We start from the raw sequence: 14,841 nt of genomic DNA on the forward strand, positions 1-14,841 counted from the left end.
TATGGCCTGTATCTTCCCACCCCAGTCAGATCCGGAAGTGAAACCGCTGTCCTTAGAAGCAATCTGATGCTGTTCTTAGCAGGACAAAAAAAATCTGACAAACTAGTAGGGTAGATGGCTTCCATAGAAGTGGGGATAAAACTCGTTCTTAAAATGTGTTTCCAAATGGCTTGATAGTTCAGTGAGTTTATTTAAAATTAGCAGTTAGCTCAGTGCTTAGAATAAATATTTGCTGAGAAAATAAACACACTGAAAAGGTCAAACAAGGCCCTCCCCTTATTTAGCAGATTTTTTTTTTCTTTATACTGAGGGATCTGATGATGTTTTTAATAACCATCAAAATGATCCAGAAAGGTGATTTAAAAACACAAGTGGCCAGGTATAGTGTGGTATCCTGTACTCTAGATTTCCCTTGGTTGTTTCCTCTTTGTGTTAGAGGGCAGGGAAGGTTGGTGTTCCTACCGAGTGTGGTCATCCACTCTTATCGTGGACGTATATCTCTTTGTGTAATTCCTTCAAACCACTACAAGTTCTTAATCTTTTGGTTAAAAGCAAATCATCTTTATATTTATGTCCCATAGTGTCAAAGGCTCTAGCAGACTTATGCATTTTGTTTTGTCCTTTATTTCTCACAAGAACCCCTTGAGCTTAGCCCTGTTATGTTCTCCATTTTTTCAGGTTAGGACGAGAACCTAGATCATAAGTAGCTGAAACAGACTCTGAACCCTTTTGCTCTTCTGCTCTTACCTTTACAATCTCCAGGGAAGCTCTGGAAAAACTGGGCCACCCATGCAAGTGCCTCGGCATTGTAAAAGCACTAGGGAAACAGCCAAACCTCCAAATGCTATCACGGGGATCCCTTTCTTTTAAATAGGAGACTGATGGCCTAGTAAGAGGTGAAGTTACTAAAAGGCGTGGCAACCATCACAACTAGGGCTGCTAGTTACCATGGACAGCTAAAATATGGAGTTACAGCCCATGACCTCTGTCCACCTAAAGCCAAGAACCCTGAGGGAGAATCTTTGAATAAAGATGTTAGCTAATACCCCTTCTCCCTTTGCTGTGACTAAAGAGGTTGCCTTTTATTTTTAATAAGTTTATTTACTTATTTACTTTGCATCCCAAATGTAGCCCACTCCCTCCTCTCCTCTGGGTCCCACCCTCCCACCCTCTTTCCCCTTCTCCTTCTTCTCAGAAAAGGGGACTCCCTCACCCTACCCCCTGTATCAACCCACCCCAGTACATCAAGTTGCATCAGCACTTGTGCATAAGAGGTCTTGTTCTAACTGCTCATTGGTTTTCTGACACAGAGAGATTTTACTTCCGTAGTGTGAATCTTCCAAGAGATCTGAGATACACAATTTACTCGGCTGAAAAAATATTTTGGTATTCGCAAAACCACCCACAGATCTTCTTCTGTTTAGAAAACTCTTGGACCTGACACAAGTTTATAGTGCTGTAGCTTGAGCACAGCTTGGCAACCGAGACTCGGGTGTCAGGCCTGGCTGGATCCCCCTGGTCTTCCTGCTTCCTGTCTCAGACTTGGTCTATTTCTATGGAAGTGTGGCTAACCCATTAGACCACTGTAACTTATGGACACCTCCTTACTCTTATTTTAACAAACCTGCCAAGTTATTGCTAATTTTCCAATCCTTTACCTCTTGATAACTACTCAGGGTAAAATTTTGCAGCTTGTAGACAGCTTTCTGGTTTTCTTGTTTTATCATCACCAAGTTGTCTGTATTGAGAACAGCTGTGTTCCTTCCAAACTTGTTTGTGCTGGTTCCTCATTTTACTGCACTTACATAATTTAATTATTTGATGGAATACTATAAATATATGGCTGTGTAAAGGTTCTGCTTGTGTACATTTAAATGAAACAGGCAAAATGCGATTGTTAAACATAGATCAACAGAGAAGAGGGAGCCACAGCAGCATAGTGCAGTGATGCTCAGACAGAAGAGCATGAGTAGTGAATTCCATAGAAACAGTCCAGTCAACAGAAATGTATGAATGCTGGTTTTTCCATTCTGGCAAACACAGCACAGCAACACAAGGTGATAAGATTGGGGAAGCTGGGTGAGGGCTCTATGAGAACTACCCCATAACATTTATGTGACCTCTGAATTTTAAGCAATTTAAATTTATTCCAAAATTTAAAAACAGCACAAGCAAGACAGACTTTAAAGTTTGAGAATAATTATAAACATCTAGAAGGTTTATGAGGCATCTGTGAGTCATCACCCCATCTTAAGTGCAAGGGAATCAATGGAAGATCTGCTATGGCTGTGGAGCACGTCAGGAAATCATGAAGGGCTACAGTTGCTTCACAGTCAGGTAAAGGCCTCATTGTCAGAGACTGACAAGTTACATTCTTTTAACCCTTTCTAGACTAAAGGGTGAAGGAAACAAGTATCTTTCATGATTACTCACTTTGGCCCACTTGTTATTTTTGTTTTCTCCATTGACTAACACACTGGATACCAGTTCTACTTCTAGGAACTATCCAAGCAAAAATACTTGAGGGATGGATTGACTATGAAACAGATCCTTGAAAATCATTTATAAAGAGAACACCTGAGATGTGAATGTGATATAATTTGACAGTTGGCTTTTATATCTTGTAAGTGTTCAGAATACCTGGGGTTTTCAGTTTTTCCAAGTCACTTACTTCTAGAAATGAACTTAGCAACCCACTGAATAAGAGTTTTGTAGAATACACCAAGACAACAGATAAATAAGAGTCTAACAATCTCAGTGTTGGGCTGTATCTTCAGACTTATCTAGCAACTTCCAATGACACCTGTTCTGCCTTTCTACAACAACAACATCTTCAAACTGTTAGCAGTCGAAGGACTTACCGCCTCCTTGGTCCATCAATCTCTGAATACTTTAAAGTCTATTTCTTGAAAGTGTTGACCCACTGATGCTTATTGACATCTCTTTCCATAAGGAATTAATCTAATTTCTCTCTGAGAGCAAAGTTAGCAATTGCCTTAGTTAGCTTTCTTATTAGTGGGATAAAATCCATGGTGAAAAGCAGCTCAGGGAGGGACTTAATTAATCTTACACTTCCAGGTAACAGTCCATCACTGAGGCAGGAACTGGAGCAGAGGCCATAAAGGAACACTACTTACTGGCTTGCTCCTTACAGTTTGTTCAGCCTGTTTTCTTGTACACCTCAGGACCACCTGCCCAGGGCTGGCACCACCAGCACTAAACTGGGCTCTCCCACATCAGTCATTAATCTTCAGAAAATGCACCACAGGTCTGCCCATGGGCCAATCAGATGGGGGCATTTTCTCAACTGAGGTTTTTCTTTTGCCAAAATGACCCTAGATTGTGACACATTGAGAGATAGATAGATAGACTAGCCAGGACAGCAATGATTTGAAATTGAGTCATGAGTCATTTCTATGATTCTTGATTTGCCTGGTTAGCCAATCACTCAGCAAATACTGAGTGAACAATGAGCATGTGGCAGGTCCTGATGGGCACAATATAAACTAGAAACGTCTTGCTAAATCTATACCTATATAGAGAAGGTGACAGAAGCGAACAATTTTATAGGAAATGAACAGAAATTAACAGCAACATCAAAATAGAGAGCTGCAATAGAGATCTTGAAATCAAAGTGACTGCTGAAGCCTGGGTAGGCAGAGCAGACTCAAGTCACGGAGCATTATTATAGTCAAAGGAAATAGCTATCGAGGAGGTCCTGAAGTAGAGACAAGCTTCACCAAGGTTGGAACCAAAGGAACCATTACGTGGCTGAAGTTACATAGGGAAGGGGCTAGATGGCATGGAATGGGCGTGGTTAAAGCAGAGGAGGTAAAAGCAGCATCTGGAGTCCACGGCTATGAGACTGGATCTGGTGCCAAGAAGATTGAATACACAGTACCCAAGCGCTGGCAGGCTGTCTGGTGGGTGAACACTGAACGAGCAAGGCCGTGTGAGGAATGGAAACAGGGAAATATGCTGGAGCATTTCAGCCAACTGAGGATGTGCAGAGGTGGAAGCAAGGGATTAAGTCAAGACATTCTGAAGGTGAATGTGAACAGCTCAAGGATGTACTGGAATCCATACGCAACGGCACAAGGGGAATAGAAAATAGCATCTTCTGTGCTCACACTGTGCGAAGAGATTGCCTGCATACGGTCCTGTAAGTGCTACAAAAATCATGGGCGTGAGTAGGAGTGCCTCAATTTTACTACCTGGTTACTGGAAGGTAAGGAAGCCACATGATCTGCCAAAGGTTACATAGTTTATAAATCAAAGATCTGAATTCAGGACTTCTGACTCAGGCTTTTCCAAAAGAAGCAGCTTTTACTGTATGCTTCTTGTCAAAGAAAAAACAAACAAACAAATCCAATAAATCCTCTTAACTGTACTGATTTTTAAACAGTAAGTGAAATAGACAGTGCAAAGTGAGAGGAGGAAGCCAGGACAGCATAACTCAACCAACTCATTCTTCCCACCTGGAGATGGCACAATCATGGTTTCAAAGGGAAACACAAAATTCTTCCATTATTTAAATGGATGAATCAAGTCTCAGTTTCCTCATCTTCTCTCCTTTCTGTATAATTCATCTTTGAAGGCATTCCATTCGGGAAATGTGTGACCTTTACCCACCAGGCCGCAATTAATTGGATGCTTCGCCTCAAAAGTCACAAGTCACAGTGCCGTTCAACCTTTTACACCCACGGCCTTTCTGAAACACTTATCCCAGTTCTTTAAGGCCTGTTTTGTTGAAATCATTTTACAAAAGTAAATCATATCAAAGTTTTTAAAAAAATTATTTCTAAGACTTTGCTTGTAAGACTAAATATTTTTAACACCATGGCAACATGGTCAGGACTCTGGCTAATGTCTCCACTCTTGTACCAGAGTTCATACTTAATAAACTTCTGCCATGGACAAATGGGCTACAAAGAAGCAAGGAGCAAATAAATTAGGCATGGTCAGTAATCATTCCACTCAGATCTTCTGGAGCTTCCCAAAAAGTGATAAATAAGCCAGACTTGCCCTAATGGATCAATTCCCCACATCTCTTCTAAGTACTACCTCCACCCAATACCTGCAGGACCTGCCCTTCATAGGTCATCTTGCCTGGACCTTCCAGAATTTGCCGTAGTTGAGTGGGGTAGAAGACTATGATACCTTCACTGTGTCGGCTGAGTGTCACAGAGACTAGGAATGTGTCAAACTTGAATAAATGTGGTCAGCAGGACCAGAGCTTCCTGAATCCCTGAATTCAATGGACTACTGACACGGAGTTATCACTTATGAGTGAACTGGTTTAGTGTAACTCATGGGGAAGGGTGTACACACTCCTTGTTTATAAAATGAATACTATGCAGGCAAAGGGCAGTATCTCCCTTTCTTCAGCTTTACTTGATTCTCTCTCTTCGGTAGCACTAGTGTTTCTCCAATTTTAAAGGGCCATTTTGGTGTTTCACTGCATGACTCGGCACTTTTAAAGGGTGTGGATTTGGGTGAGTGGGGAAGTAGGGAGGTTGGGTGTGGGGCACTGTAGTAAAAATATACTGTATTAAAATCTTATTTAAATAAAGAAAACCATGTGAGGTGGCACATACCTGTAATCCCAGCACTTGGGGAGGCAGAGGCAGGCAGATCTCTGTGAGTTCAAGGCCAGCCTGGTCTACAAAGCAACTCTAGGACAGCCAAGGCTACGCAGAGAAACCCTGTCTTGAAAAACCAAACACCAACCAACCAACCAACCAACCAACCAACCAACCAACCAACCAACCAACAACAAACAAAAAAAACCCACATGCTTCTAATTTCAGCATTGAAAGGGAAGAGACAGGAATATTCTTAATGTTCATTCTAATCAAATTGGATACCTCTAGGCCCTGTGAGATGCTCTGTCTTAAAAAAATAGAATGGAAAGTGATAGAGGAAGACACCTGAAACTGACCTCTGGCCTCTATATCATTTGCCTGAGAATGTGCGCACACACAATTATTAAGTAAAAATAACAATGCCTATAAATAAGGTAACTACAGTTTGAATCAGTATAGGGAGATTTCTACTCTTCGGTATTAGAATAAGGGTATGTAATGTCCACCGAATGCCTGGACTATGTGTTTCACTGAACATCTCATTTAGGAAAGGCTTAGAAAGGAGGATTAGCATGTGAGGACGAACTTTTCCAGCATAGACTTTTAGAGGATGAACACAGAAAGTAAAATGGTCAACTGTTGTTGTAAATAAAAATGGTGCCCCGCATCAGGTGCAACTTGTTGTAGGCGATAAAAATGATTATTGGGATATATAATGTTATTTGTTATTTGCCCTATAGTTATTGTGGCAGTATTATCTAACCCACTATCACAATTATTAAAACACAGACACCTGTTAGATTTTATAAGTGCCTTATTTACCTTGGGCCGGGCAGATATTTCACCTACACTGTCTCATTAACCTGAATATCCACCTCCCACTTCCCATCTAATGCCATCTGCCTTAAGCATTTCTATCTGGGCTATCTTCCAATCATAATTCTATAACTATTTGCTTGCATTTTTATTTGGTCCTTTCCATGCCATTATTGGAGTCTTTCTCCTGGCCCAAACGGTTCCTTCTCCACCCATCATGGTGTCCTCCTTCTTCCTCTCTTCCTAGTGGTCTGTCTCCTGTGATTCTCCTGTTCCCAAAGCCTGGGAACCTTAGCCATGCCTACCCCATTATTGCCCTGCCCAGGTTTAGGCCTTTAATCAACCAATCAGGTATAATGTCCTAGGCAGGTTTACACAACAAGGATAGGTTTATCCAGGCAGTAACTAGATCTTGAGGGCCAGTAATTAGCATCAAAATATAAGCATCAGACCAACCCCAAACAGTGAACAGGTTTTTGCTTTTCCATAACTAAGTGTATTTCCAAATATATGTAAATGAAACATAAGAGTGGATTTTCACATACATATCATTAATTATTTAGAGAAAAAGATACAGTCAGGAACACCATGAAGGATTTATGTGTGAACCTGTACTTCTGCCAACTGACACAAGCCTGGCGTCTTGTGCTGTGGGTTAGCTAGGACTGACACTGTATATGACAACATCGCTGATGCTGCCTTGTTTTCAAGGAGAGATTTGATAAAGATCTCATTTATTATAAAGCTCAATCTTCGTGGAAGAGAATGTTAGTAACTACTTTCAGTCAAAAAGGCAAAGTATCTTTATTCTTAATTTTTCCAGAATGTGTGCACTTTACAACATCTACCCAAAGAATTCCCATCTAATTTTATGCTTTAAAAATTAATTCAGGGGCTACATCTGTGCAGGGGTTCTAGGTTATCTCTATGTATGGTCCTTGGTTGGACTATCAGTCTCAAAAAAAGACCCCTGGGCCGAGATTTTTTGGTTCTGTTGCTCTCCTTGTGGAGCTCCTGTCTCCTCCAGGTCTTTCTATCTCTCCCTTCTTTCATAAGATTCCCTGCACTCTGCCTAAAGTCTGGCTATGATTCTCAGCATCTGCTTTGATACCCCGCTGGGTAGAGTCTTTTAGAGGCCCTCTGTGGTAGGCTCCTGTCCTGTTCACTGTTTTCTCCCTCTTCCAATGTCTATCCTGTTTGCCTTTCTGAATGAGGATTGAGCATCTTACTCAGGGTCTTCCTTCTTGCTTAGCTTCTTTAGGTGTACAGATTTTAGTATGTTTATCCTATATTATATGTCTAATATCCATTTATAAGTGAGTATATACCACATGTGTCTTTCTGCTTCTGGGATACCTCATTCAGGATGATCTTTTCTAATTCCATCCTTTTAGGTTCCCTAGTAAGGGGAACAGGGGCTATCTCTGACATGAAATCAGTAGCTAGCCCTTTGATCACCTTCCCCTGAGGGGGGGGGGGCAGCCTTACCAGGCCACAGAGGAAGACAATGCAGCCAGTCCTGATGAGATCTGATAGGCTAGGGTCAGATGGAAGGAGAGGAGTACCTCCCCTATCAGTGGGCTAGGGGAGGGGCATGGGGGAGAAAAGTGAGGGAGAGCGGGATTGGGAGGGGATGAGAGAAGGGGCTATAGCTGGGATACAAAGTGAATAAATTATAATCAATAAAAATAAATAAATAAAAAGAATAAAAATTAATTCAGCTTTCTTATTTGATATGCAGAATAAATTTTTTCATGATAAAAGATGGGATCAAATCAAAGAAATGTGTATTTGGGGTGGGAACAGGTGACAATAGAATCATTACAAAGACCACTAATGTCATTTAGTTTGGATCTGTGGCATCAAGCTATTAAGAATGGTATGCTTGTTTATATGGATGGAAAACTCAATGAGAGCTGTATGATCCCTATGGTGTCAAAATCAACAATAGGAGCAAGTGTTATCACTGTTCACTCAGTGCCTCCTGTTAAGGTCACACAGTCATGATCACTTACCGGAAACAGTGTAATTATCTTGAAACTTTGATAGAAATACTGTGGTGGTTTGAATGAAAATGGTTCCTTTAGGCTCACTCATAGGTATTGGCACTGTCAGCAGTTACGGTCTTGTTGGAGTAGGTGTGGCCTTACTGGAGGACATGTGTCACTGGAGGTGGTGTCCCAGGCCCAGTATCACTATTGCTTACTGTTGCCTACAAATCCAGATGTAAAACTCTCAGCTACCTGTTCGGCACCATGTCTGTCTGTGTGCCACCATGCTTCCCACCATGATGATGATGGGAACATCTGAACTGTAAGCCAGCCCCAGTTAAAAGTTTTCCTTTATAAGAGTTGCCATGATCATGGAATGTATCCATAGCAATAAAACCCTAACTAAGACAAATACCAATACTTCATCTTCACAAACTGCAGTTCACAGATGTATGTTTTGTCAAATACTATGTGGTCAGTGAGGGAGAGAATTGATATTTCCTTCTTTAAGCTGACAGATGCTGTTATAAACAGGGTTAAATCTTAATTCAGAATCTAAAGGTTTCCAAGAGCTGCTAATAGTTTCATGTACACAATGGACCTATATGATACAATTTTTAATTTTTTTATGTTTCTTTTATGTTTTATATATATGGCTATATTCCCTGCATGTATGTTTGTTCAGCATGTGTGTCCAGAGCCACAGGAGGCCAGAAGAAAAGTGATAGGACTGGTGGTACAGTTGTGAGCTGTCACATGAGTGTGGGGAATGGAACCCAAGTTCTCTGGAAGAGCATCCACCACTGAGCCATCTTTGCAGCCTCCAAGATCTCTTTAATATACAGCATTTTGACATTTATTGAGGGTTGAAGAAATGGCTCAGCGGGTAAAGGTGTTTGTTGCCAGAACTGAGGAGCCACGTTTGATCCTAAGGACTTGGATGGTAGGATGAAAAAAGCCAATTCTTTCAAGTTTTCCTCTGGCATCCGCCTGTGTGGCCTTCCATGGACACATACATCCACACACGCCAAAAAAATATAATTAAAAACTTTGATATTTATCCGTCCTTCCAACTTCTTTTTATAGAAACAATTCATGCGTCAGCCAACATTGATGCTTCTACTCGGGGACTCCCATAACTATGGCCCCAGTTGTGTGTGTGTGTGTCTATGAGAGAGAGAGAGAGAGAGAGAGTAGAGGGATGGGTATGTTAGGTACAATCAGAGAGAGGGATCCATGGCCGATGCATTTGTTTCTTGTTGCCACCATAAGAGGTTAGCACAGACATAAAGTGGCCTGAGATAACAAAATACATGCTATCGTTCTGCATGGCAGAAGGTGGACACATGGTCTGCTCTTAGCCATGCTACAGCCAAGGCATTGGCAGGGCTAGATTCCAGTCTGCAAGCTCTGAGAAGAGACTGCTCCTTGCTTTTTTCCAGTTCTACGGGCTTCAGACATTCCTTGGCCCACTGCCCATTTCCTCCATTGTCAAAACCAGCAACATTGCATCGCTCTGATCATTCTTTTGTAGTTATATTTCCCTCTGATCACAGTCAGGGAAAGTTTTCGGCTTTTAAAGATTCATTTTAAAGATTCATGTGATTAGATTAGTTCCACTTGGCCAGGCCTGAATAATCTCCCCATGTCAGCATCTGCAGACTCCCCCTTTTCCATGTAAGGTAACACAATCCCAGATTCTAGGGATTAGGGCTGCTGGTGTGTGTGTGTGTTGGGGGGGAGCCGTTAGTTCACCTACCACATATGGGTTGGTGGGAATACCTTGAGAATTCTGGCCAGGAGACAACATCAAGGAATAAGAAAGAAGCATCGCCGATGCTTGTCATTTCTCAATAATTTTCTTCAGTGCCACATTACGGAGGAAATCAAAACTGTTGCCTGATAAAGGGGTGTAGAATAAACTAAGTTTAAGTTTATCAGCGTCAAGACCTGGCTCTGTCTTCACAGAGGAGGAAGTGCTCTGGGAATGAGATACTCCCCAGTCACAGCTAGCCAGCCCTTGAGTAGTAGGCACCAATTCTGTAGGTTACAGTCATAACAGTAAAAGGGACGGATCTCTAATCATCATTACCAAAGGAACCATTTAGTCACTGTTTCCTATGCTGCAGGTGCTATATATCCAGATTTCCCAGTAAGAAATAAAGTAGGGTTTGTATTGTTTTCTTGACAATGTCTCATTCTGCAGCCCAAGCTGGGCTGGAAGTCAAGGCAATTCTCCTGTCTCAGCATCCCAAGTGCTAAAATTACAATCATGTGTCACCATACCCAGCTGAAATTGAGTGTTTTAGTTCATTTCTTGTGTGTGTGTGTGTGGGGGGGGGGGGTGTTGGTTAAGGAGGGAGCCCAGGGCCTTTTGATGCTAATTATATCCACAGCCATTGAGCTATCCACCTTCTCCTCAGGTAACTTTTTATAGTTATGCTACTTAATAAGATTTTACTTTCACCAAACCAGTACGAAGTACACATCTGACCCCATGGCCCGAGCGCTCGTCTTTTTAAGCTTCACTAAGAATTTGTAATGAAAAAAAAACACCAAACTCAGGGCAAAACACTCTCATTAACATTAACTTACAGCACATATTTTGGGTATCTACAGTCCATATATAAGAAAAAGTCTTTGCCATCTTACATGCTGAAAATGTAAACAAGTAAGGGAATGAAAGAGTCAGCAACTGTGGTAGTGAAGGGCAGAGTTTTGACAGTCTCTCCAATTGTGTGGGAGTCCAGGGAAGGGAAATGCACACAAAAAAAATAATTCTGAAACTCTTATTGATATGCCACAGCATGACAGGAATGGATACTGGGTGGGAGCCAGGGGGCTCAATGTGAATAAAAAAAGTCATGGAAGTATGCTGTGTGGATAGCAATGAGTGTGTCTCTGTCTCAGACAGTGCTCCTGGGCTGTACTACCCATGATTAACAGAAGGAAAGAGGGCTCTTCAGCTAGTGAAGGTAGCGCTGGCAAGTGGAGGTATAACACAAGCCTTCTGAGCCACAGGCAGGATGTGTGGAGGAACTAAGCCATGTCCTAGCATCTTATCTAGTTTCAAACAAGGCTAGATCGTTACCTGTGAGCCAATAGCCAGTTACTTTAATACCATGGACATCAGTTACCATATGTTGTAAGAAGTCAAATGGAATATTAATTCCATAGGATCATTGTAAGGGCTAACGATACTCTACATGAAAAGAGTCAAAGGATAATAATCACACAATAAATTGTAGTTGACCCTATTATCAATCCCTCTGTGTTTATTTGTACAAACATGAGTCTTGTCTCTCAGGAAGACTTTTATTGACTACTTCTGGGAGTCATATCAGAAATATTTGTATGCAACCAGCCACAGGGTTAAATTTACATCTTTTCTGGCAAGATGTAGTTAATGCTACACAAAAATGTTTCCTTCTAAAAGCTGATGTTGTGCCTGTCCAGAGACCTGGGGCCTGACACCACTTGAAACTTGCTAACCACATCTGGTTTGGCTTTAGACATTTTCTTGGATTTTGCCAGCAGCTACGACATTTTAATGGCTACAATAAACCTCAAAGCCTCATCAAATCTTTGCTGTATGTGTGAAAATTATGTCCTCCTCAATTAAACATTCAATCTGGGTTCACACCAAGGCCTTATGGAAAGGGAGGTGAAACTGAATGGGAACTGGAGATGAAAAGGACCGCCGTGATCCTGACCATCTCACCAGATGGTATTTAGAAGAAGAAATTCATTAGAGCACCCAGGCTCTGTATTTTCTTTAAATATTTACTGGGTACCTTTCATGTGTTAAAAACACTGGCATCTCTAAAGATTAGCAGGACTTTTTTTGTTTAAATATTCAATGTGTGTGGGGCAGAGGAGGGGTTCCCCTCCTTGGTGCTTGTGAGTGGTCACATCACGTGTCTGGGAAGGGAAGTAAACCAGGTGATGACGGGTCTTCCTTCCTAAAGCTTGTCCACCAGCTGCAGAAGCTCATGTGGGTCCTTGAAGTGAGGAAAGTGTCATTGGAGATGGGGAGGCCAGAGTGATGCTCAGCAGCATCCCTAGACAAAGTGAGGTGCCCTGAAGAAGAATCTGCTCCTCTACTTTCCTCCCATCCCTTTGCTCTTCATCATCAAGCTCATATAGACAAGGACAGTCAGGAGGATGTCAGAAGAGGCAGCCCCTGGCAGGAAAGGGGAAGATCAAACAGAGATCAAGTTGCTTCTCAAACATCTATGAAGGGTCGGGCCAAGGGGCAGGGAGACAGGCCTAAGAATAGACACTGAGGGGCAGCCCACATCTTGGATCTCCATTCTCCACTACAAGATATTTTGCTGCCATCCTGGGTGTGGCCTGCCTCCTAAGAAGAAGTACAGAGAAAACTCCATATGATGGCTTATTCTGTTTCATTTCAGTAAAAATTCAGCTGGTATTAGAGATGAAGGTAAAACAGTCAGTCCCTTAAAAAAAAAAAAAAAGAACCTGAAGTTCTTTTTTACAAGATTCCCTGTACAAAGAATTCATTTGATTGAATTTGTTCCTTCAACCCCATCAACAGTGGGGATGGGGATGGGGAAGAACCAAAATGCTCCTTTAAAAATAATTTACAGTGTGAGAAATATTAACTTGCAATCACTATCTGTACTTAAACAAGCTTTATGCCCAAAGTAAAAATAAATGTCTCTCCCTGCCCCTGGAGCACATCTTTTCCCTTGGCCTCTAGGAGCACATCTTTCCCACTTTGTATCCATGGCCAGTCTTTGGTCTCAAACTGAAGGCTGGAGTTTTGGAGCACATTTCTTAAAATGTTTATTTTATGTTTTAGTGCAAAAATATTCCAGGCTGAAGCTCTTCATTTCCTCAAGCTTTCCTTCTCGCACCCGGAGGGGGGCGGGGGGGGCCCGCTTTCACATTAACATGCTCCCTAGATTCCCCATAGAATGCTTGCATCGGTTTACACCGGCGCCACAGCTAGTATTTCTATTTCTGGACAAAAAGATTTCTCCACAGAGAAAACACAGGACTAAAGAGATGCCAAAGGAAAATCTCTGACCAAGAGACACACAATTTTACCATCTAAAAAGCAAAAAAAAAAAAAAAAAAAAAAAAAAAAAAAAGCTTTCAGGCTTTTGCATTCCATCATTTAAAATGTACTAACTAAAATAGAGCCTTTAATGTGGGTTCTTTATTATCATTAGAGTTGTATCAAAAACAAATACAGAGTTACAGTGTATATGCACATATGTGACAAGAATATATCTTTATATATACATGTATGTACATGTACCATATATGTATTGAGGCCTGATCAAAGCAGAGAACACCTGCCTCTGACTAAAGGCAATTACCCTGTCTCAACTTTCTCATCTCTACAATAGTTCCTGCTCATCATGTTTGTTATAGGAATGATGTAAGAAAACGGTATACTTGCAACAAGTAGCCATTATTATTAAAGCTGTAACCACTGAATATCAGAAGAAAGCAGATACGGAGTGAGGGAAATAGCAGGGAAAGTGTTTGCTTTATAAGTATGAGGATTCAAGTCTGAAGCCCAGAACCTGTTTTTAAAAAGTAGATTCAGTTTTTAAAAAGCAGCCTGGGGAGGAGCTCCAGGACAATTAGAGGTCCTGTGTCAAAGACGAAGCTCACAACTAATCCAGCAAGATGGGCTCTGCCCAAGAATCCACCCCAAAGGTATCTGGCCTCCACACACAGCCATAACACGTGTGCATGCAAACCTCTCCACACACAGACAGGGAAGTATACAGGAGTAGTTGATGATATGGTGAGATGCAGAGATACCAAATGATCAGTGGCTCTAGTCAGAGGAGTGCATGGATTCACTGCCCTCAAGTACTGCCCAGAGAAGGAATATTCCACGATGGCTGCAGGAGCCCAGGAGGGATCTCCCTTCCAATCCACTCCAGGAGCCGCCCGTCCGATGAAACTGTTCTGACAAGTCGCCCTTGCAACTATCACAACAGTTCCCATTTACCTTCTAGTTGTCGCTTCAGTTTTCTCAAATCTTTTATGAGGTCTTCAAACTTGACTTGGGAGGCCAGGAAGAAATCCTGTGGTTCAGGTAGTGGGAAAACACTCTTGTCTGTCCCAGCTTCCTAAAAGACAGGGTAAACAAGAGCACATTCTACTTCCCACTTGTTGCTTCAGCTGACATTCCAAAGCATCAGTCAGAAAAAAAAAATAATAAGTGTAGTCACGTGGTTAAATGGCAATCATGGTACTGCTCTCCTACACCAGGACTCTGTACTTGGAAGCCTCTGACTCATTCACAGCATCTTTTTGGTCCTCCTGGTATTGAGATTGGCTAAGATGCTGGCATGGACTGCATTTCTATCTTGCCTTAAGAATGGAAGAAGAAACTGTCAGGTATACTCTGATCTATTTCTCTCTTTCCCCATGGAAAAAGACAGGGTAAACACATGAAAGTA

At 41.7% G+C, this 14,841-nt stretch overlaps 1 protein-coding gene across 4 annotated transcripts in view; it reads right to left on the reverse strand.

Annotated features, from left to right (window-relative positions):
* Positions 1–14,841, reverse strand: part of Fmn1 (formin 1) — a 343,149-nt gene that overhangs the window by 90,811 nt on the left and 237,497 nt on the right. For all 4 annotated transcript variants that reach the window (XM_055599030.1, XM_055599026.1, XM_055599041.1 and 1 more), the window contains one exon: positions 14,388–14,508. In XM_055599030.1, the coding sequence (XP_055455005.1) occupies positions 14,388–14,508 (121 nt within the window). The remainder of the gene's footprint in view (positions 1–14,387; positions 14,509–14,841) is intronic.

Source organism: Psammomys obesus, unplaced genomic scaffold (genome assembly GCF_907164565.1).
Source record: "Psammomys obesus unplaced genomic scaffold, mPsaObe1.curated_primary_1811, whole genome shotgun sequence".
NCBI lineage: Eukaryota > Metazoa > Chordata > Mammalia > Rodentia > Muridae > Psammomys > Psammomys obesus.